At 47.3% G+C, this 21,340-nt stretch overlaps 2 protein-coding genes across 10 annotated transcripts in view; one reads left to right on the top strand and one right to left on the bottom strand.

Annotated features, from left to right (window-relative positions):
- The window catches only part of DCAF8 (DDB1 and CUL4 associated factor 8), a 42,599-nt gene extending 30,483 nt beyond the window's left edge, over window positions 1–12,116 (top strand). For all 9 annotated transcript variants that reach the window (XM_007171768.3, XM_007171771.2, XM_007171774.2 and 6 more), the window contains 7 exons: window positions 3,428–3,500; window positions 4,021–4,078; window positions 4,591–4,698; window positions 6,080–6,210; window positions 9,780–9,899; window positions 10,300–10,416; window positions 11,040–12,116. In XM_007171768.3, the coding sequence (XP_007171830.2) occupies window positions 3,428–3,500; window positions 4,021–4,078; window positions 4,591–4,698; window positions 6,080–6,210; window positions 9,780–9,899; window positions 10,300–10,416; window positions 11,040–11,156 (724 nt within the window). In that variant the 3' untranslated portion in view covers window positions 11,157–12,116. The remainder of the gene's footprint in view (window positions 1–3,427; window positions 3,501–4,020; window positions 4,079–4,590; window positions 4,699–6,079; window positions 6,211–9,779; window positions 9,900–10,299; window positions 10,417–11,039) is intronic.
- A 1,262-nt stretch (window positions 12,117–13,378) lies between these two features.
- The window catches only part of PEA15 (proliferation and apoptosis adaptor protein 15), a 9,771-nt gene continuing 1,809 nt past the window's right edge, over window positions 13,379–21,340 (bottom strand). The window contains exons 2-4 of the mRNA XM_007171775.2: window positions 17,137–17,310; window positions 15,601–15,756; window positions 13,379–15,447 (exon numbers count right to left, since the gene is read on the bottom strand). Of these exons, the coding sequence (XP_007171837.1) occupies window positions 15,383–15,447; window positions 15,601–15,756; window positions 17,137–17,308 (393 nt within the window). The 5' untranslated portion in view covers window positions 17,309–17,310 and the 3' untranslated portion in view covers window positions 13,379–15,382. The remainder of the gene's footprint in view (window positions 15,448–15,600; window positions 15,757–17,136; window positions 17,311–21,340) is intronic.

Below are 21,340 nucleotides of genomic sequence, written 5' to 3'. Positions count from 1 at the left end.
AGTGAACCCTCAGGTGAACTGTAGACTTCGAGTGATGTATCATATGTCAGTGTAGGTTCATCCTTGGTTTAAAAAAAAAAAACCTACCGTTTTGATGAGTGATTTTGATAATGGGAGGGGCTGTACATGTGTGGGGGTAGGGAGTGTATGAAAAACCTCTATACTGCCCTCTCAGTTTTGTTGTAAACCTAAAACTGCTTTAAGAAAACAAAGTCTTAAAAATTAAAAAAAAAATTTTTTTTAATGTCAAGGTCCTGTCCTATGCACAGATAATAGGGGAATTTTTTTGTATTTATCTTTGTATCACCACTGTCTAGCACAGGGCTTGGCAGTCTACCCTGTTTTTGTAAATAAAGTTTTATTAGAACACAGCCATAGCCATTTGTTCACATATATCCATGGTATGCTACAGTGGCAGAGTCTGGAAACTGTGACAGAGACTGGATGGCCTGCCAGCTTAAAATATTTACTGCCTTGCCATTTAAGAAAAAGTTTGGGGCTTCCCTGGTGGCACAGTGGTTAAGAATCCACCTGCCATTGCAGGGGACACGGGTTCGAGCCCTAGTCCAGGAAGATCCCACATGCCGCAGAGCAGCTAAGCCTGTGCACAACTACTGAAGTCCGCGTGCCTAGAGCCCATGCTCCCCAACAAGAGAAGCCACCACAATGAGAAGCCCACACACCGCAACGAAGAGTAGCCCCCACTCGCCGCAACTAGAGAAAGCCCACGCGCAGCAACGAAGACCCAACGCAGCCAAAAATTAAATAAAATAAATAAATTAAAAAAAAAAAAAGTTTGCCAACCCCTAGTTTCAAGCATCATATCTAGAATATAGTAGGTTCTTAATAAATACTTATGGAAGAAAGGGGAGGGTAGGTAAGGATTTCCTCATAAAGAAGAGCATTGGATACAGAGGAACACGGAATGGTCCATACAACAAGATATTGAATATTTAAAATTTTTTACTAATTTGATGACTTGGGAAGATAATGATGGCTTAGTGACATTTGAGAGCTGTTGATTTAGACTTAGTTTAGAGGGAAAAAAATCTGATTATCAGCTCCTATATTTGCTGAAGAGTAGTAATTGGTAGTACAGCAGTCTCCTATTTGTCTTCTTTTTTTATTGGTTCATTTAAAAAACATTTCCTGGATAGTCTATTTATGCAAGATATTAATGGATTATGGAGAATACAAACATACATTGATTTGTTCGTTTATTCATCCAGCATTTACTGAGCATTTGTTGTGTGCTAGGTACACACTTGACTAGACATAGTTTCTGCCTTCAAGGAGGATTCGGGAGAAGCAGATATATATAGGGATTAAAAATATTAAGTAACTTACCCAGTATTGCTCATCTAGTAAGTAGCATAGTATCTGAACTCAGTTCAGATGCCTTAAATATGGTGGAAACCATTTCACTATGCTGTTCTTTCTCACAGAGGAAATATTAAAGACAAATGGGAAGTATTTCAGGTAGAGGGAACAATATGTGTAGAATTAGGATAACAAGATGTGATATGGTATGTTCAAGGAAGCATAGTTTTTTTGTTTTCTGTATAATGTATAGGATCTTTGAGAAGTGGTAGGCAGCCATACTAAGTAGTTTGGACTTTATTTAGTAGAAAGTACAAAATCACTGAAGAGATTTAAGCAGGGAATTTACATTAAATTTTTCATTTTAGACATAATTCTGGTGACAGTATGAGCAAGGAAATCAGAAGATTACTATAAATAATGTAGGCAAAAAATGCCTAAGGGTGGAGAAAGCAGATATAGTCAAGAAATATACCCAGGAAGTCAAATTGACAGGAAAGAAACTAGATACATAGGAGAGAAAGGACCTGATTTCTGGTTTGGCCCCCTGAATTTAGGATGGTGCCATTAACAAAGATTTGGGGGAAAGGGTAGGTCTAGAATGATCTTAGCTTGAAGAGGAGAGTGATTTTACTTTTGGACATTCCGTTACAACATTCATTTGGCATGTGGATATAAATCTAGAGCTCGCTCAGAACAAGTGTGGGCTGGAGACACAGATTTAAGAGACATATCCACATATAGGTGGTAAAGTGTTGGTAATGGAATTTGATTACCAAAAGAAAGTATAGAGCAGAATTCTTCCTCCCTTTTGAGTCTCTGGCCTCTTTGAGAATATAAGAGAACCATGATTCCTTCTCCCAGGAAAAATACACATAAGCACAGTTTCTGGGCATTCACATATACTTGAACTCTAGGTTTTAAAATTTCCTTATGTAGAATCAGAGGAGAACTTAAGACCAGACCTTTGAGGAACATCAGCATTTAAGGGGTAGACAAAGACAAGCCCGTGAACAACATTAAGGAGTGGTTGGACATCAAGGAAAGAAAGTGTTTCAGGGAAGGAGTAATGAACAATGTCAAGACAAGAGAGAAAGGCCTAAAAAAGTATCTTGTTGGTATTGGCAGTTAGGTTACTGATGACTTTAGCCAGAGAAATTTCAGTAGTGAGTTGAAGGCCAAAGCTAGATTAGAATGGAACGAGAAATGAATAGGAGGTGAGGGAGTGAAAATGTTGAATGCAGATTGCTCTTTTCAGTAATTTTACTACAGGGGGGGAAGGATAGAAAAAGCCAGAGTAGGAAAGGTCAGTGGAAGGATTTTTGGAAAATGGGCAGACAATGGTGAGGAAGAGGACTAATCAGTGAGAAACGGACTAATCAATCAAACAAGGTCCTTGGAGGGATGAGATTAAGAGCAGCTGTGGAGGAATGAGACTCTGAGATTGGAGGAGACTGATGCGTGAAGACAGGGACTAGATCTGTCTTGTTCCTCACTATATTTCTAGCACCTGGCATAATACTTGGCATCTAATCCATGTGTCATAAATAGTTGCACAAATGATTAAAGTTTGGATTGGTAAGATGAGGAAGGTGAAGGTAGTTTGATGCTTGATGAGAATGAAGGAAGGAGAGAGGGAGTCTTGAGATATAGTTGTTGGTTTGTAATAGTTGTGGGAAGAACTAGCCAAATAAAATTTCAAAAAAGGATTGAAGACCCACTGACTTACATAAAGCATGGTCTCTGCCCATGAGTAATAAACCGAATTGGGGAGGCAACATACATGCAAAAGGCTCTATAATAATGTTATTTCAGTGCAGGTAAACAGTAAATGATAAAGAAGCTGAGAGAAGAGATAAGCCACTTCAAAATAATATAATTTAGAATTACTACTTGAAATGAGAAGTACCTGGATAAGAGTTTTGGTTTGGAAGAGGGGTGGGAGAAGAAGATTTTTGAGGAAGAACCTGAGCCAGAAGCTTAATTGGGGAATGTCCTTTATCTGTCCTGACATCCAGCTGACTGGTGTTCCTGCCACTGCATCGAATTGCAACTCTTCAGGGGATGTTTGTAAATTTTGACATTTTCATTGCTTCTTCCACTGTAGGATTTATGACCAGAGGAAAATTGATGAGAATGAAAACAATGGAGTACTCAAGAAATTCTGCCCTCATCACCTGGTAAGATTCATGAAGGGCCAGTGGCTCCAGGCTTCCCTGACTCAACCCCAAGCCTGCCCCCAAACTTGTTGGTATGGTGGGAAGAGCTTGGACTTCGGAGTCAGACACCTGGATTTGAATCCTGGCTCTGCCACTTACCAGTTTTGTGATCTTGGGCAGTCACCTTACCTCTGTTAGCCTCAGTTTTCTTATTGACAAAATAGAGATACAGATAACTGCCTTGTACCACGATGGTAAGGCCTAATGAGATAATGTATATATGAAATGGCTAGCACACAGAAGACAACCAGTAGAAAGACCTCTCCCCGCAAGGTGGTCAAGTTTCATCAGTTGTACTCCTGTCTCTATCTCTCTGTCTATCTTTCTCTCTCTCCCTCTCTTTTTCTCTATCTCTGTCTCTATCTCTATCTATCTATCTCTGGGAGAAGATATAGGGGAGTTGGAAGGAAAACCTGTTTCCTGAAGGTGGTATAACAAATGGCGGGGTGGGGCATCAGTCAGTATCTGCTCCTTATTGCAGGTGAACAGTGAGTCCAAAGCAAACATCACCTGTCTTGTGTACAGCCACGACGGCACAGGTACGTGAGCAGGGCCCAGCTCCTAGGCTGGCATGCCCCCTCTGTCTAGGGAGCTGCTGAGCCAGTGAGGCATGTGCCCTCCAGTGCTCACCACTGTGCTATAGCTCCGAGTGGAGCAGCTGGGGAGTAGTTGCTGATGGTGAGCACACAGCGGGAGGATGCAGCAGATGACCCTTGGAGATGCCAGGCACTTGCAGAATGCTGCAGATGATATTTGGCAGGGCTTGTCCTAAAGCCCAGGCTATTTGGTTGAGCAGGTTCTTATGCCTTTGACTCATTCCTGAATAAATGGGTATGATCTTCCTGAGCATTCTGCTACCCCTGGGTTGGCAGCGTGTTCCTAGTCTACCCTAGACACCTGAATTGCCTGCTGTTCCAACTGAGTAAGATGGGTGCTATACCTGGGTATTAGGAGGGGGCACTACTGGCAAGAAGCCCCACCCCAACCCCCAACTCCTGGTCCTAGCTTTTTTCAGCCTTTGCCTTCACTGCTGTGTGCTTGTTCTTGGCAGAGCTCCTGGCCAGTTACAATGATGAAGACATTTACCTCTTCAACTCCTCTCACAGTGATGGGGCCCAGTATATTAAGAGATATAAGGGCCACAGAAATAACGCCACAGGTGAGGCTGTCTTTCTAGGTTTCTGTACCCCAAGTCTGTTGGTTTGAAGAACCACAGTATCTCATGCAGGTTGTGCAAATAAGAACTACCTAAAGGAGTAGGCCACCTGTCACCAAGTGACAACAAGCCTAATTGGGCTGGAGTTTTCATAGGCCCTCCTGTGCTAGAGGAGAGAGGGCTCAGGAGCATCTCTCACCACTACAGTGATGTTACTTGGTCTGTATGTAAGAAGACTGGACTGACTATATTTTTCTTATGATTTCAGGTAGCTTCAGGATTAAAAGACTTATTAGGGAGTTTGGGAAAGCGCTCCTTAGTTAGTGGCACTGAATTGCCTAAAATAAGGGGGTGAGCTTGTACTTACAGGGAAGAGGAGGAAATTCTTTTGAATGAGGCAGAAGAGGAGAAATGGTGATAGCACCTCACCCAAGTTTGCAGTGACGATTGGCCTTTTTTGTTCTGTCTGTGCTTCCCAAACTTCGCTGTACAATGAAGTCACCTGACAATCTTTTAAAGATACTGAAGCCTGGCTTCCATACCCATCCATTCTGACTTAATTGGTATGGGGTGCATGTTGATTAGGATTTTTAAAAAGCTCCCTTTGATTCTAATATACAGAAAAGTTGGAATCACTGCTCTTTGTTGTTATTAGTGCTCCTATCAGATGTCTGTCATAATGTTGACTGGGGAGAGCAGTTAGTTTTCCTTTTTCTCTTGAGCTGGTGAGAGGAGAGGGAAAAACCTGTACTTGGATCTTAGTCCTTGGTCATACAGAAGAAAGTGTTCCAGTCTCATGATTGGTATGGAACTGGACGTAGCCGTTGGGACTCCTGGCTTCTCTTACTAATTTCAGAGGGTGGAGCCCTGTTGTTCAGAGTCTTGGTAACAAGCACAGTTCAGGTGCTTCTTATAGGCAATTGGGGCATATACCTCCATCAGTCTTAGGTCACCTAATGACCCAGGAAGCATTGACAAGGTACCAGTGAAGCACACATACCAAGGATAATCCTAAGGCATAGGACAGTGCTGCCTAGGAGTGGGCAGAGCTGGGGCCATTCAGGCTGGGACAGGTGAGGCGTTAGTGAGGCCTATGGTTGCTCCGTAGGGTGCAAACTAATGAGACTGAGGCTGTTGCTAAGGACTGCAAACTCCTCAGCTCTATGGACCTCTTTAGGAGAATATAAATAGTCTCTGGAACTGGTGTGATTCTTATTCTGTCTATTATACATGCATAATCCCTTGATTTGTTTTGTGAAAGTGAAAGAAATTCTTTGGCTCTTAGCTGATTTAGATTTGTGAATAACTAAACTTCCTGTGAGGTAAATATATGTCGGCCTGATGCCAACTCTCATGTGGTTTATTCCTTCATTTGTCATTTCAGTGAAAGGCGTCAATTTCTATGGCCCCAAGAGTGAGTTTGTGGTGAGCGGTAGTGACTGCGGGCACATCTTCCTCTGGGAGAAATCATCCTGCCAGATCATTCAGTTCATGGAGGGGGACAAGGGAGGCGTGGTGAGTATGGTGTGCTGGGCTGGCTGGCTTCCTGCTCTCTCCAGTCATTAAGGTAGGCTTTAACAGGGCCACTGAATTCTCACTCTGACAATGTAATACCACATCTTAGAGCTCTAAACAGCTAAATAAAAAGACAGTATAGTCTGGGGGTGCTGAGGTTTTAATGGAGTATTTTCTTCCCTTTCCTGTCTTCTGCCCCTCTACAGCACGGTTTATTAAGAGGAGAAAGGGATTTTAGGGAAGAACCTCTGGCCTGAGTGAGGTATCTTTAGGCATGGACCTTTTCCAAAACAAAAGCATTAGTGTTCAGGGCACACCATCCTACACACTGTAGTAGGTAGCTAAGTAGTGATCTTGAATAGATCCTGGATTAGCGGATACAAGCTAGAAGGAGCATTTTTTCTGACAGTTGGGAAAATCAGAATATGGTCTGTATATTGATACGAACACACATAATATGTATGCATATATAGGGAGAGAGAAATATGCTCCCGCCCCCGTGACCACTTTTGTTGTTTGACTGCTATACAACCCATGATCATATCATAGTCTGCCTGTCCTTTGAGTTCTACAGACAGCCTCCATAGAGATAGGGCAAAAAGGAAGCCTGAGGATCGTGAGTTGGGGAGTGAAAGGTGGTCAGCTCTTAGGATGTATCTAGCTAACCATAAATTTTTTGGTTTTTTTTTTTTTTGAGACCTAGAGTTAAGAAGGATTCAGTAGCTTTCTATTACAAGGTTTTCAGACTGCAGAAGATAAGAAAGAGGCAGTTTGGGTAACTACATTTTACTGACTACCCAAGATAGTCTTGTGAAGAGCTTCTAAGGGATGGCTCAGATGCTTATTCTTTCTTCCTTTTCATTCCTCCTAAGCTGTGGGGAGCTACAAAGAACCCAGCCATCTCTTGATGAGGTTTATCCAGAGTGGTGTTAGAGTTTAGAATGGTTCATTGCAGTTGGGATCCCATTTCTTCTTTTGTGTCTCTTATCCTGGTGTGAGGCTATTTCAAACTTTCTTCTGGTTTCCTCTAAATTTTGGGGACCTGGAACCAGTATAGACCCAAGGCTTCTATGGCTTGAATATAAGTGGAGAAGAGTCTAGAACTTGAAGGTGTGTCTCACTGTTGCCTGCTTCATTTCCTACTTTTCCATAGGTCTTCTTCTATCATCTGTAGTGAACAAACCCAAAACACTGGAGTTTTAATGAGAATTCTACAGTAGGCATGTAGTCATAAGAAAGCCAAAAGGGGCCAGTGAATCTTTTATTGATCATAAACTATTGTCTTGCATTGCATTCTAGAGAGATGCAGGGCTGAATGCCCTCCCCCAGGCCAGCACTTGTCTGTTGTCCAGAATCACTCTACAGGCCAATCTCCTTTCAGCTTAGCCAGTGTCAGGGTTTGATAATTAATCCAGGTGCTCAGGTTGGGAGGGCATTTGCATAGGATGGGTGGGCCCCACGCCTGAGTTTTAGTGGTCATAAGAGTGAGGTACTAGAACAAGAAGTATAAAGACTGCACCCTGCAGCGAGATTCCTGGCTTCTTCCTGCCTCTGTGTAAGCTGCATGATCTCTGTGGTCCTCACTTGGCTCCTGATTTTTTGTGCTAACCTCCCAGCAGTGGGGTCACCAGTGCCAGCCTGAATGCAGACTATATTATTAAGTAGACTATTAGAACCAGGAGGGATCTTTGAAATTCTCATCCAACTTGCCCAGGTCTCTCGATTCTGTTTTTGGCTCAAACTCTAGTCCTTTCATTGTTTCCATTCGGGGACAAGGGTGGGGGATGATGTCAAAGGACAATCCTTAGTCTCCCAAAAGCACTTTGCTCCTTTATCCCATCCCCTGCGTCCCTCAGCCCAGTCGTCTAAGGCCAGAGCTCTTTTCTCTGCTCAGGCATTATTGACAGGATAAGTCCTGGCATGCAGACAGGTCGGGTGAAGTGACCAGGTATTCTGGCCCAGAAGCTCTCTGTTGGCTTCTCCTGCAAGCTACAACTCAGGTACTATATGTAACTTACTCTCTTGCCATTGGCTTTGTCCTTAGTCTTAAGTTCCAAGGAATTTCTCCCCTGTGCCTTTTTGTTTTGCTGACTTGTCAAGCACAGCTAGGTCAGAGTTTAGAAGGGTAGCAAGGGCTTATCTGGAGATGGATGAACAAGTTCAAGTTTGTATGTGTTAGGTTGTCACATATCTTTTGATAATATTTTCTGGCAATGGAGTTTTTCTCTCTAGTGCCACCTCTGCTCCAGATGCTGGAACCTCTTCCACACTGCCTAAAAGAGCCCAAATACAAACTTTGAAATGAGCTGATATGTGGAGTAAAAGGAGAAAGAAGGGAAATGTGGTTTCTGCTTTACTCTTAGACTCAGACTTAGCTTCAGTGTTTTCTGAGAATTTATTTGTAAAAAGGAAGACAAAGAAGATTGGAAGTCAGTATGTCAGTTTTATTTTCCACGCTGACCCTGCCTTCCCATCAGCTGCTCTCTGCATGTGCAGGCGAGGCAGAGAAGGTTGGTCCAGAGAGAACTAAGAGGCTGTTTGCCAGGGGTTGTTTTCTTGGACTGTACTGCAGCTGCAAGATGGGGTGGGGTGGGGTGAGGTGAAGAGTGGCTAGGACCACACCTTCTTCCTTCTGGATGCTTTTGCCATCTATTCCTCATCTGACTAAAAGCCCAAAAATGCTTTAGCAGCTAGATCTGGGACCAGCTCTTCCGGTGGGGGTGGTAGCTGCCCTGCTCTGCCAGGAAGGCTGATGTTTCCAAGTCAGACAGTAGGGGGCATGGGTGCCTTTGGAAAGAAGGAGGCTGCCTAAGCCAGAAGGCCTTTGCCTTGGCTGCTGCAGTTCATTCCTCCTGCTCAGTGAATATATCCAGAGGGTGGCTGAGCTTGAGGCTGTGGGTGCCCCAGGAAGCTGCCTCACTGTACCATGCTGTCCTATAGCTGAGCCTGTTGTGCTTTCATGGCAGGCAGCAGAATGCTGTCTCCTGGGGTGTGCAGGGTTCTCAAGCAGATATGTGTCTCCACTACCCCACTACTCTTCAGGCTCAGCCTCTTCCCAGCCTATGCCTTCTTCCAGTTCTAGTAAACTGTGGAATGTAATTTTTCCCTGAGTCTTCTCTGGGGGCTCAGCAGCAGCTGCTGCTTTCTTCATTTTTAAAAATGTATTTGCCACTTGGTGAAAGCCACTGAGATGTTTTTTTCCAGACTGGGGCAAGTTGGAGCTTTGGAAGCTGGAGAGAATGAGGTCATCTGAACCTCACTGCCTTTTTGTGAAGCCAGCAGTATGCTTGGCCAGTCACCCGCCCACCCCTAGAGCTATGTCTGAGGATGAGGCCACCCCTACCTAAACCTAGGAAGTGAGAGATAGGCCTGGTCTTATACCCAGTCTGTGTCCAGTGTTTCTTTCACCCCGAGGGCCCTTTGGCCTAGGCTTATGATGGGTGGGCCTGTCTTCCCAGCAGCTGCCTTAACTTTTATCAAGGACAGTTGTTTGGTTCAAGGTGAGTAGTGGTTTTTAAACCGTATTGCCACATACCCCTGAGCCTATGTTTTCCTTTACTCCTGACCAGGTAAACTGTCTTGAGCCCCACCCTCACCTGCCTGTGCTGGCAACCAGTGGCCTAGACCATGATGTCAAGATCTGGGCACCCACAGCTGAAACTTCCACTGAACTTACAGGGTTAAAGGATGTAAGTAGCTGACTATAGATTTCTTCTTTCTGCTTATCCACATACTGTTAGAGGAGTTTTCATTGTCATAGGAAGGAATAACTTGCTGTACAGTTCTTTAAAGGCACTGCTCCTAACCTCCCCCACATTCCTGTCATTGCCTCTCTAGGAACAGTCCAAGTCCAGGGGTCCAGGGTGCAGCTTGAAGTGCATCTAGTTTATGGTAGAGGGGACATCTTTAGGAAGAATCATCCATCTTCTCAGTGGATGAACCTGGGGCATCCTTTCTTAATGGAATCTAGCTATACTCCAGCTCAGTAGTTTCTAAGGGAAGATTTTACTGGGCTAGAACACCAGCCTTTTCTGATCAGGTCCAGGGTTCCTATTCACTACCCACTTCCCCAACCCTTTTTGGTTCCAGGTGATTAAGAAGAACAAGCGGGAACGGGATGAAGATAGCTTACACCACACCGACCTATTTGATAGCCACATGCTCTGGTTCCTCATGCATCACCTGAGACAAAGACGCCATCACCGGGTAAGCTGGAGTGGGAAGTGAGCTCCCAAGGGCATTGACCCTCTCAAGAGGGTAAAATGTTCCAGTGCATACTTCTCACTGCTTTAGGAGGAATCAGGTGGAGTTAGTTGGTTTCCTATCCATTATTCCCCATCCCCATCAGAGTTTTGATGTAGCCTTGGAAGAGCCACTAGCAGAAATAGGTGGTGTCTGCTTTGTGTTCTCCATCACCACGCATGCACAGGGCTGTCTTCACAAAGGCAAAGGCATGAGGGTGGGGAAGGAGTTGAGAAGAAATAAGTCATCTCAGGTGTCTTCTGTTTTTTCTCTTGTGCCAGAAGAGGCCTAGGGCAGGGGTTAGCAAACTGTGGCAGTTTGGGCAAGTGCCTGCTTTTTGTAAATAAAGTTTTATTAGACTACAGCCACACCCATTCATTTATGTGTTGTCTGGCTGCTTTTATGCTACAACAGCAGGGTTGAATAGTTGTGACAGAGATATGGCCCATGAGTCTAAAATATTTACTATCTGGCCCTTTAAGAAAAATTCTGCTGACCCCTGGCCTAGAGCACGTAAATTATAGCTAAGACCTAACAGGCTTATCCTTGTTCCAGGGAAATTACTAATAAGCCTTTCCATCCTACAGCGCTGGCGAGAACCTGGGGTTGGGGCCACAGACGCAGACTCGGATGAGTCTCCCAGCTCCTCAGATACATCGGACGAGGAGGAGGGCCCTGACCGGGTGCAGTGCATGCCATCCTGAGGCCTCGTACCCAGGAGGGGCAGGCTGGGGCTGCCAACCCGATCCTGCCTGGGCAGCCCTTTCCTGTCCCAGGCTCTAACATTCAGCAGAAACGCACTTTGGACTTTTTTGCTTTAGATTTAAAAAAAAAAAAGAAAAGAAAAAAAAGAAAAAAAAAGACATCCCAGGAGGACAAGCCAGAGGGGAGCAAACCTACAGAGTATCTAGAAGTGGGAATTGAGCCCTGGAATGGGGTTCCATGGAGAGGTGCATAGGACTTGGCAGAAATGGCCTCTCCCCAAAGCCTTTTTTTGGGGGGAGGGGGGAGCCTATTTTGTTAACTGGTTTGGGGTAGGGAACGGGGTTTCCTTTTCTTTGATCTCCCTTGTTTCTTGGGTGGGGGGTGGGGGGATAACTGGCTGTTCAGTACCAAGGGGCCAGACTGGGGGTGGTAGAAATGCCACTCTCTCTTTGGTTTAGGTTTTTGACTTTATTTCCTTTATTTTTTAAAATTCTATGACAGTTGCATTGTTTTTTCTTCCCCCTGAGCAACCCCATCCCAGGATCCTGTTTTTCTGGGGAGTCCTTAGAGCCCCTAACCATCCCACACTCTTCACTTTCTTTTCCACCCCATTCATTCTCTGTACTTATCACAGTGTTTTGCACTTGATTATGTATGCTTCACTCTCTTCTCTTCATCCCATCACCCCCTCAGTAGGTCTGGTGAGGGAGGTTGGGGGCAGGTGGGAGGAGGGACAGAAATGGAAGAATAGGAAGGTCATTACCTCTTCTGTTACTTAAAAAAAAAAAAAAGTTGTTTGGTGGCAGCAATCTCCCTGTCCCTATCACTGTTAGAGGCCTAATTTTATATCTATAAATATATTAAAAAGCAAGTCAAAATTGGATGTATCACGTTAAAATTATTGTTGAAGTTTAAATACCTATATATTCTCTATGACTGCAATAAAGGGACTTACAGGAGAGAGTGAGTGAGAGTAATGATGTGGAGGTATCACCTGGGGTCGGCCTACCCTCTATGCATGGCCACTGGAGATTAGGGCTTAACCCTTACGTTTTAGGAGGCTCAAGAATGGAAGGATCCTGAATTCTGCCCTTTCCTGCTTTCCTACCATGGTTTCAGGGTTGGGAAGCCCCTTTCATCTCTTTGCTCCAGATATCCTACCTCTGCTTAAGTCTTGTGGGGGTTCCCAGGATGGCTCTGCTAACCAGAGACTGGCTCATCTTCAAAACTTGACTGAACTGTGACTTCAGGAAGGGTTCTGCCACTGCAGACCGTCTCTCCTAATACTGTGTGTGACAGAAGACACACTCACTCTTACCTTTAGCTGCTTGATTCTTTAAACTATCCAACTCCACACCAGCTCCCTTCCTAATGGAAGAGTATAGGGAAAGACCTCCTGGGTTTGACTTTATACCTTGTCTACCTTTTCCTATCTTGGGATTGAAGGGACAAGTCATTAATCTAAGGATTGAGTAAGGTGGCTGGGGCTCAGACACCTGTTTTATCACTGGTCACTAATTATGAAAGTCCCAGTTGAATTCTTGCCCTTAAATGCTTTTGCTGCTATTTCTTTGCCCCCAACCAGGAATTCTGCATCCTGGGACAGTCAGATTCTACTAGAACAGGCCAGGAAGGAAGGGAGGAGTGAAAGGGTAGAATTTCAGATACTCCTTCCTCCTGCCCCTTTTCCTAGCAGCTCTCAGACCAGATGTTAGCTGCTGTACTTCCTCCCTGAGGTAGTGGATGTGTGGTGACCGTGAGTGGTCTGTATTCTTATTGCTGGTGGGGTGATGGAGTGGGCTGAAACCATGCACTCTGGAATTTGTTGTGTATTTTCTCTCAGTAAAGCCTTTTTTTTTTTTTTTTTCTTCTGACTGCTGCTGTGTGTGTGATATGTGAGCCATTCATTCATGATGGGCTATTTTTGTTCCTTTCAGTATAGGTGCCTGGCCCTGGTCTTAATTACAATTTTAGGAAGTCCAGTCTGGGATATCCATGTTTCCAGTGGTTGGGTTCCAATGGGAGACTGTGTAAGTGGAATAGGCCCCACAGTTCAGTGATACTTAGAAAATGAGAGAGGGCAGAGATCCTACTAGGGGTATTTTCCTGGCCTCTGTTCCAGGCTGCAGTTAAGGATTTGGGGGTAAATTTTGCTCTCCCTCCCCAGTCATCCAAAGGCTTAAAAATCCCGGTCATTCACACAAATTTAGAATCAGTTAGGTACAGTACAATCAATCACCTTTATTCCAGGGTTAGAACAAGGCCGTGCACACTGCAGACAGAGGAGCACAGGATAAGGGCAATCTCACAGCAGTATAGGGGGCGGGAGGGCAGGTTAGTCTTTTTAGATTATTTTGCCTTACAGAGAAATTGCTAGACTCCGCTGAAAATGACCCTGTCTCCCTTCTCCCATCTCATCCTCTTCTCTCTTCAAAGGAAGGCTCTTTATATATTCCCTCCCTCCACCCCCTTTCTCTCTCAGACTTGTTCTCACATAACATATCCTGGCTTGGAAGGATAATTCCTGCTTATTTCCCCCCTCCCAATTCTACAAGTATCTCTCTCTCCTTGAGGGAGAAGCCAGACAGGACTGGGGAAACTTGGGAAGGTCCTTTAAGGCAAAACTGTGGAGTACTCGAGGTGTATGTGTTAAGGCAGGTGTCCGCAGCAGTGGCCAGAGGGGACAGGCAGGTTGGGCTGGGCTAGGCTAGGATTAGAGGGTGCTCTCTAACCAGTCTGGCTTCTTCCCTCTTCCAGTAGCCAGCTCTCCCCTCCACTAAAGTTTTGCTCCCACATCCTAGAAGCTCCTAGCTTAAACTTTCTCTAAATAGCCTCTTGAGAGTGCATGTGAATTTAAAGTTTAAAAAAGTTTTTTTTTGTTTTGACTATGTAGCAATTTGACTCTGCCACTCCCTTCACTGTGGCATTCCCCTTCCACCCCCATCCTGGCCTAGACAATAAGTTAATGCTAGACACCACAAAAAAGGGCAGACATGGCAGTGCGGGTTTAATATACATATATGTAGAATATATATGTACACACAGTTAGCACGGTCAGGGTGGGGAGGGCTATCTTGGGACAGGCAGGAGGCTGGGGTCACTGTACTCCAGTGATTTGGCTAGGAGGCGTTCACAAGCCCAAGGTGCCAGGATATTGAGGGAGAGGGGTTACTGAGTCCCCTCCTGAACTGAATTGGGGATCAGTGCAACGGAAAACACTGTAGTTAGCTTCTTCCCTTCTTTCTGGCTTGGGGGAGAGGGGGTTCTAGATCATGGAGAGAGGGAAGGTTGCCTGCGATAACCACGTTGGGACTCTGTAAGTGGGAGCAGGATTGGAGTTAAAACCTAAGGATCTCGATCCCCCAACCTCCCTAGGTTCAGCGGACTCCTGTGCAACAGTCTGAGTAGGAATAAAGGAGTGGAACAGGGAACTCCTCTCTGCCTTCATCCCCACTCAGGCTCAGTGATGGGGCATGTTCCCAGCACAGTCTCTCCAGAGCAGAGGTGGGTGGAGGGTATCTAATGCTGGGTTCTCCATGGGGTTTGAACTTTGGGGCCAGGGAAGGATCCAGTGATCCTCTCTCTTTAGGTCCCTGGCTCATACCCACCGTAGGCCCATGAGAGGGGAGCAAAAAGGGACCTGCTGGTGCCCAGGCCCTCCAACCTGAGGAACAACTGGAAACTGGACTCCTCAGCCAGTCCAGCTTTGGGGTACAAACACAAACTCTGGCTTTTCTTTGCCCCTTCCAGGTGGGGGTTGGGTAGCCTCTTCATCTTCCCTCTCACTGCTTTTCATTAGATTCACCCACCTCTCCCATGCCTCACTCCTACCTCGCCGCCTCATTGTAGGAAAATACAGGCCCTTTTCTGCTCCCACACTTTAGAGAGGTGGGGGAAGAGTGGAGGAAAGGGAAGTAGGAGGAATGTGCCCATTTCTATTTGCATAGAAATAGCCCCCAACTCCCCCTAGAGTGGGGAAACTGAGCTCCCCCACCCCCAGCCCCTGACCCCCATCCCCTCACAAGGAGGAGGAACTAGATGAGCTAGACATATAGACAGACAGCCAGAGCGTGCGCACACGCACACACACGCGCACAGTAAGGGGGTTAGGACCAGGTTAGTAAGTGGGTAGATGGGGGGGGATGCCCTTGCCCCCTCCCCTGGAGGATGGGGGAAGAGAATGGTCTGATGAAGGTCCAACCTTCCTCCTCTTCCTCCCCCTTGCTCAGGCTTTCTTCGGTGGAGGAGCCAATTTGATGATCTCTTCCTCAGAGGGCTGCCGGATAATGTCTGGGGGCAAAAAGGGATGTGTCCAGGGACAGAAGTCATGGGAGGCAGCAGGCAGGCTAACTGAGCATAAGCCTCTGTTCTCCCAAAATTCAGGTATTCCACAGATAATCCATGGGAGGGGCAGAGGTACATATTAAAGGCATGGCCTCTTACCTTTGTACTTCTTGGCACTGGGGATACGGGTTAGCTTGGTGTCCAGCTCATCTTCCTCAGAGATCTTCAGAACACGGGTTCTGTAGTCAACCACCATAGTGAGTAGGTCAGGACGGCGGGAGATCTCAAAGATGTGCTCGATATAAGAGAGGTTGTCTGGAGGAAGGCAGGAGACTGAGGGTCAGAGCTAGGCTGTAGAGGTCAGCTTCCCCTATACTGCTGGATTAGGCTTCAGGAACCAAGACTGAGTTGCTCACATTGGTTATTGGAGGAGACAACACAGGAAGAAGAGGGGCAACTAAGCCAGGAAAAGAAAGCTAAAGCACCAAAAAACAGTACAGAGGACTATTCCCAGGAAGGGCAGATCATTGATGAGTGAAGTTTCTAGATTACAGATTTAGAATGAGGGATTTAGGTTAAATACCAGGTTCCACATTGAGTGGAGGGGAGAAGAGAAAAATTAACCGGGCTTCCAAATACCCAACATCCACCCTGTCCCTCTTTCACTTTTCCTCCAAGCAAGCATCAGAATTTCCCAGCAGCACATGTGGGACCAGAAGGGTGGGATCTGTAGACAACCCAGGAGAAATTCTGGGCCTAGTGAGAAGGGTAATTCTGAATGAGAAGGCACAGACATGACCAGAGGGATGATGTCCATGGGTTGGCCAGTTCTAGGAGATTGCAGATGCCTTCTTGCCTGGCTCCTCCTCTCTACTGCAGCAGTCCCCTAAGTCAGCGGTCCCCAACCTTTTTAGCACCAGGGACCGGTTTCATGGAAGACAATTTTTCCATGGACAGGGTGGGCGGGGGGTGTGGGATGGTTCAAGCTGTAATTCGAGCAATGGGGAGTGAGCAGTAGATGAAGCTTCGCTCACTCGCGCCCGCTCCTCACCTCTTGCTGTGCGGCCTGGTTCCTAATAGGACCGCTAGGGACCCCTGTCCTAAGTGTAGCATGTCCTCCTTCAGCCTCCCTCCCTTCATTCCATGCTACAAATTAGTATCTGAAGCGCTCTCAGGTCACTCACCTCACCTATCAAATACCCTATCACTCAAGGCCCTTCACAACACAGTCTTACCTTTCCAGCCACTTCTAAACATACTATGTTCCTCTGCCTAGCATGTCCTCCTTTGGATCCTGCCTTTGAAATCCCACTTGCCCTTCTGGGCCATCTTAAATACCAGTTCCTCCCCAAAGGCCTTTCCAGAGCAATGGTCTCTAAAAGTGAACAAGAAAATGTTAGAACTTTTTAAAGTTTTATCACTTTTAAGTTCTATTTTAATGTTCTATTGTATATATGATAGCACAGTAGGATCTGAGTAACATTTTTTGCTGAATAATATTTTTACTGAGAAGGGCACCGTGAAGAATGTAAAGACCACTGCCCTAGAGCCCCTCTACTCTCTTAGAGCACCCCTCTTATCCTGCCTTGTCAGAAAGGAGTGCACTTTGTATAGGAGCTCTGAGCTCATTTCTATTTGCTGAATGAACTGAGCCTGAATGGCTGATGGTAGGATGCCTGTGTCCCCCTCCCCCACCTTTGTCCAGCTTGTTGTGGCTCTCCAGGAAGCTAAACCAGGCACTGCCAGTAGTGATCTCCTCGCTCTTCTCACTGGGGATGTCCTCCTTGCAGGCTGACTTGAGCTGTTCCAGATCTTCAAGGGTGATGTTGTTGGTCAGGTCCTGGAGGAGGGTCCCGTACTCGGCCATGACTGGGGTTGGGGGGAACAAAGGGAGAGGAGGCTGAGCTTGAGGTTCAGGGTTTGGTTCACTCACTGGCACGACCCACCTCTCCTCTACCCTACCAGGCAAGTGCCTGGAACACAGAGGTTGGGGAGGCTAGGACTGAAGGGAGAAAAGGAAGACCTAAGGGAGGTAGGAGTAGACAGGAAGAAACTGGGAAGCTAGGGCCCAGGCTGGAGTCTAGAGTGAAAAGTCACACCTCCTCCCCACCATCTTTTTTCTTCCTTTCCCCCCCCCCAACAGTAACCCTGGCAACAGCTCCCCGACTGAGGAGGCGGTTACCATAGCAACCTGCTCCCGACTTTCTCACCCGCAGTCTCCAAGTCCCCCCCAGAATCGCCCCACCCACCTGCAACCCCTCCCCCTGTCAAACAAAACAAAACACACCAAAACGACGACCAGGGAGAGGCTTGCTGTGGCAGTGAGAAGCTAAAAAGAAGGGGCTGGGGGAGGTTGATTGGAGCTCATGTTCTAGCTTCCATTCTTTCCCAGAAGCAAAGGGGGTCCCTCACTTCAACTCCCCACCACCCCACTAATGACTCATTTTGGATAGATGCCTAGTTGCCTGGTCAAATGGTCCCCTGGCCCCTCCGTGCTCAGCCCTGTATTCAGTCATTAGGTCTCGGGATGGGGGTGGGGAGGGTGAAGCAGTGGGCTACCCCCACCTTTGCGGAGCCCATTTTCTCCCTTGATTGCTGCTGGGCCTCTACACAGCCCTTTCTCCTAGCCTTTGTGCTATGCCTACAGCCCCCGCGCCCAAGAATACCAAGCGGCTGGCTCTGGCCCCCTGCCCAGTTCCCAGGCTGGCTGGGTGGCAGGGAGAAGGGGTTCAGATGCAGCTTTGGGAAAGTCTGTCAGGAAGGGGGCTGCCACTTCTGCTTGCATCAACATCCGGCTGGCACTACCTTCAGCGTGACCTCCCACAGGGGGCTGGGGAATGCTGGATCTCATCTAGGCCTTCACCCCATCCCTCTTCTATGAAGAGTTTTAGGTGAAAAGGGAGAGGACATTCAAGGCCCTCCTTCCGCTAAGATAGGGACTGTGGCTAAGACAGGAAGAAAGAAGGTCAGACCTTAGAATGAACTTTCTGGATTTGATAAAATGTGAAACTCCAGTGGTGAGTTTTAAAAAGGGGCTTTTTCTCCCCACAATGACTATATATTTCTTTTATAATTAGAAAAGTAAAGCATTTTAAAAAGTAAATTATGCCATAAACACTCTGTGGCTAGACTAAGGGGTGGGGCAAGGAGCTAGATGACCTTGTACTTGACTGAGACTGCCCACAAATCACCCCAACAGTGGGCTGGGAATATAGCAGAAAGGGACTAGTTGACACACCCCATATTCCTTATTTCCACTTACATGCAGGGAAACTGAGGGAGAGAAGCATGCACCCAGGAGGCCCCATTCCCAGCCCCCTACTTGGACCAGAACAAACAAGCCTCCCTTGGTGGCAGGCACTGTGACACAAACACACAGTAAGCCAGGCAGCAGGGCCAGCATGAGCCCCACAAGAAACAGGCACTTATACACATGCTCATTTGCACACCCAGGTGCAACCAGACAGAGGGCCCAGCGGTGGCCCTGCCAGGCTGGGCCAGAAACAATGCTCTCTGACTGTCAGCACCAGGAACCGTCTCGCCTTGAAATCTAGGTCACAGCAGCAGGCTCTGGAGCCCAGCCCCCGCCCCCCTCCACTGATAATCCAAGGACAGAAAAGCGGTGAGGGGGGGGGGTAATGTAGACAAGGGGAATGATGGGGACAGGCTTCAGAGATGGGGATAATAATGGAGGGGGTGTGTGAAGAGAGCTGAAGAGAAAAGGCCAGCATGGGAAGGAGGCAAGATGCCCTCAAGAAGGCTGCCTCAGTCGAGGAGACCCTGCGACCAAGCCCTTAGCTGGAAAATGGGACAGGATTTAGGACCATAGTGCCCTGCTTTCACATAGAAGAAGAGTTTGTAAATACAGAGATCCTGTGGGAGGAGAGTGTGTGTGTGTGTGTGTGTGTGTGTGTGTGTGTGTGTGTGTGTGTATCTCCTGGGAGGAGTTAAGATTTAGGACTCTGAATTGAAAACACAGACTTACAGGGGAGGTGGGCGGGAAGGGATTAATGTGTATTAGACACCCACCCACAAAGGCTGGGGGCGGTGAGTAGGAGCTCTCTGTGAGAGTGAAACAGATACAGTGAGGCCCGTAAGAGAAATGGGGGTGGGAATGTGTGTGTGCCAGAATCCTCTGTATGGATGCTGATCCCTGGGTGTGGGCACAGGTACAGGGAGGAGGCAGTGCTGGTATATGTGGGTGTGTTTGGATGTTCTGGTAATGGATGTGTATGTGCCAGGGCTGGATGTGTGGCTTTGAGTGTATGTGGTCTGTGTGTATGTGTCTGACCAGCTGAGAGTATGTGTAAGAAGGCAGATAATCACAGGCTCACATCCAGAGAAAAGAGGAAGGGTAAGGGGAGCCTACAGAATGGAGGAAGAGAACTGGTGTTGGGAGAGGGAAAGAGACTGAGGCTGCAAATGAGGAATCCTGGTGGGGGGGAGGGGCACAGGGAGCACACAGAGTCCACGATGAGAAGGCTGCAGCCTCAGCTCAGTGGTTACCATGGCAACCTCAGTTCTGGGTGCCCCCCCCCCCATTCAGTTGTCAGGACAATGACACCACTGGATAGGAGGGATGTGGGGAGTGGTGAGTAAGAAGAGACAGAAGGGATAGGAGAAAGGCCCGGTAAGGGAGCAGGGAAAGGCAGCCTAGTGTCCTGCCTCCCTGGAGAGATCCCATTTGCCCAGGCCTGGGTGTGGCAGCAGGGCCAAGGGCAGGGGAGTTTGGGGGAAATTTCCTTACTTGGTTCTCAAGCTTCCCTGGTCAACCATTGTCCAGTTGTAGTCTGGCCATGGTAGGTGGGGCTTGGCAGAAGCTTGGCTCCTTCACCCTCCATGTTGCTTTCCTCACCTAAGATTTAGAATTCCATAGGGCCTATAGAGAAGTCTCCTGCCCTCATAGCTCTGAAGAGTCCTCCTGATCTCTGGAACAGTGCAGAGGCTGCCCAGGGAACACCAGGCAGCCTGGGCGGAGGCCACTCTTGGGACAGGATACTTGGGCAGGAACCGGGAACCGGGGCTGAGGCTGCCAGGAAGTCAGTCCCCTTCCCTCCCAGATCATTCTGTGCTCTGCTCACCGCTTCCTCACACCTTCCTTCCTTCCTCCCTCTCCTTCCGAGCTGGCCCCAGGTGGGGCCCTCACAAAAGTCAAACCAACTGAGGATGCTGAGGAAGAGGGGCAGGAGGTAAGGATTATATTCTGACCTTCTAGGGTAGTAGTTGGGAGCATGACAGGTGGGTGCTCCATGGGCACTGGGGGAGGAAGGGGCGGGCCCTGGGAACACTTCGAGAGCCTAGCAAAATGGGATAACCACCTGTGGAGGAGGTGGTAGCACCAAAAGAATTTCTGTGCATTTGGACATTAATTTATGATTATCCTCTCCCTAGCATTTGGTTCCAAATCCTCAGTAAATTTAATGAAGCCTGAGGATTAGGAGGTGCTATTCCTCCCTCCCTCACATCGGCTGCAGCTGCCTAAGGCTGAAGGGAACTGCAAGGACCTGGAGATCCCTGCAGTGGGCAGGAGGTGGCCTGTAGGCACTCAAGTCTGTCAGTCTTGTTGCCTGGGGTTTGGGGTGGGAGGGTGGTAATCACAGCAAAGCAGAGGGCTGGGAAGGGAGAGAGCAGGGTTCCTACTTTAAATTTTATCTGGGCCCCAAATTCAAGCAGTCCTGTAGTTCGTCCCTAATTATTCCTTTACTATCATACTCAACTGACTTCTTCCCATAGCTTCTATTCAGCTTTTTGGGGGGAAGGTGGGGGGAGGATGCCTTTTTTTCTATAAAGTAGGAAGAGGGTTCTAAGGCTCCAGAGTCAGCCTGGGAATGAGGGGGTGGGATAGGACACCTGGACCTCAAAATGTTCAGTCCAAGAAGCAAAATGGGTTACCCCTGGC

Source organism: Balaenoptera acutorostrata, chromosome 1 (genome assembly GCF_949987535.1).
Source record: "Balaenoptera acutorostrata chromosome 1, mBalAcu1.1, whole genome shotgun sequence".
Lineage (NCBI taxonomy): Eukaryota > Metazoa > Chordata > Mammalia > Artiodactyla > Balaenopteridae > Balaenoptera > Balaenoptera acutorostrata.
Note: the sequence above shows the minus strand (reverse complement) of the source record. Positions and strands in the feature narration are given on the sequence as shown.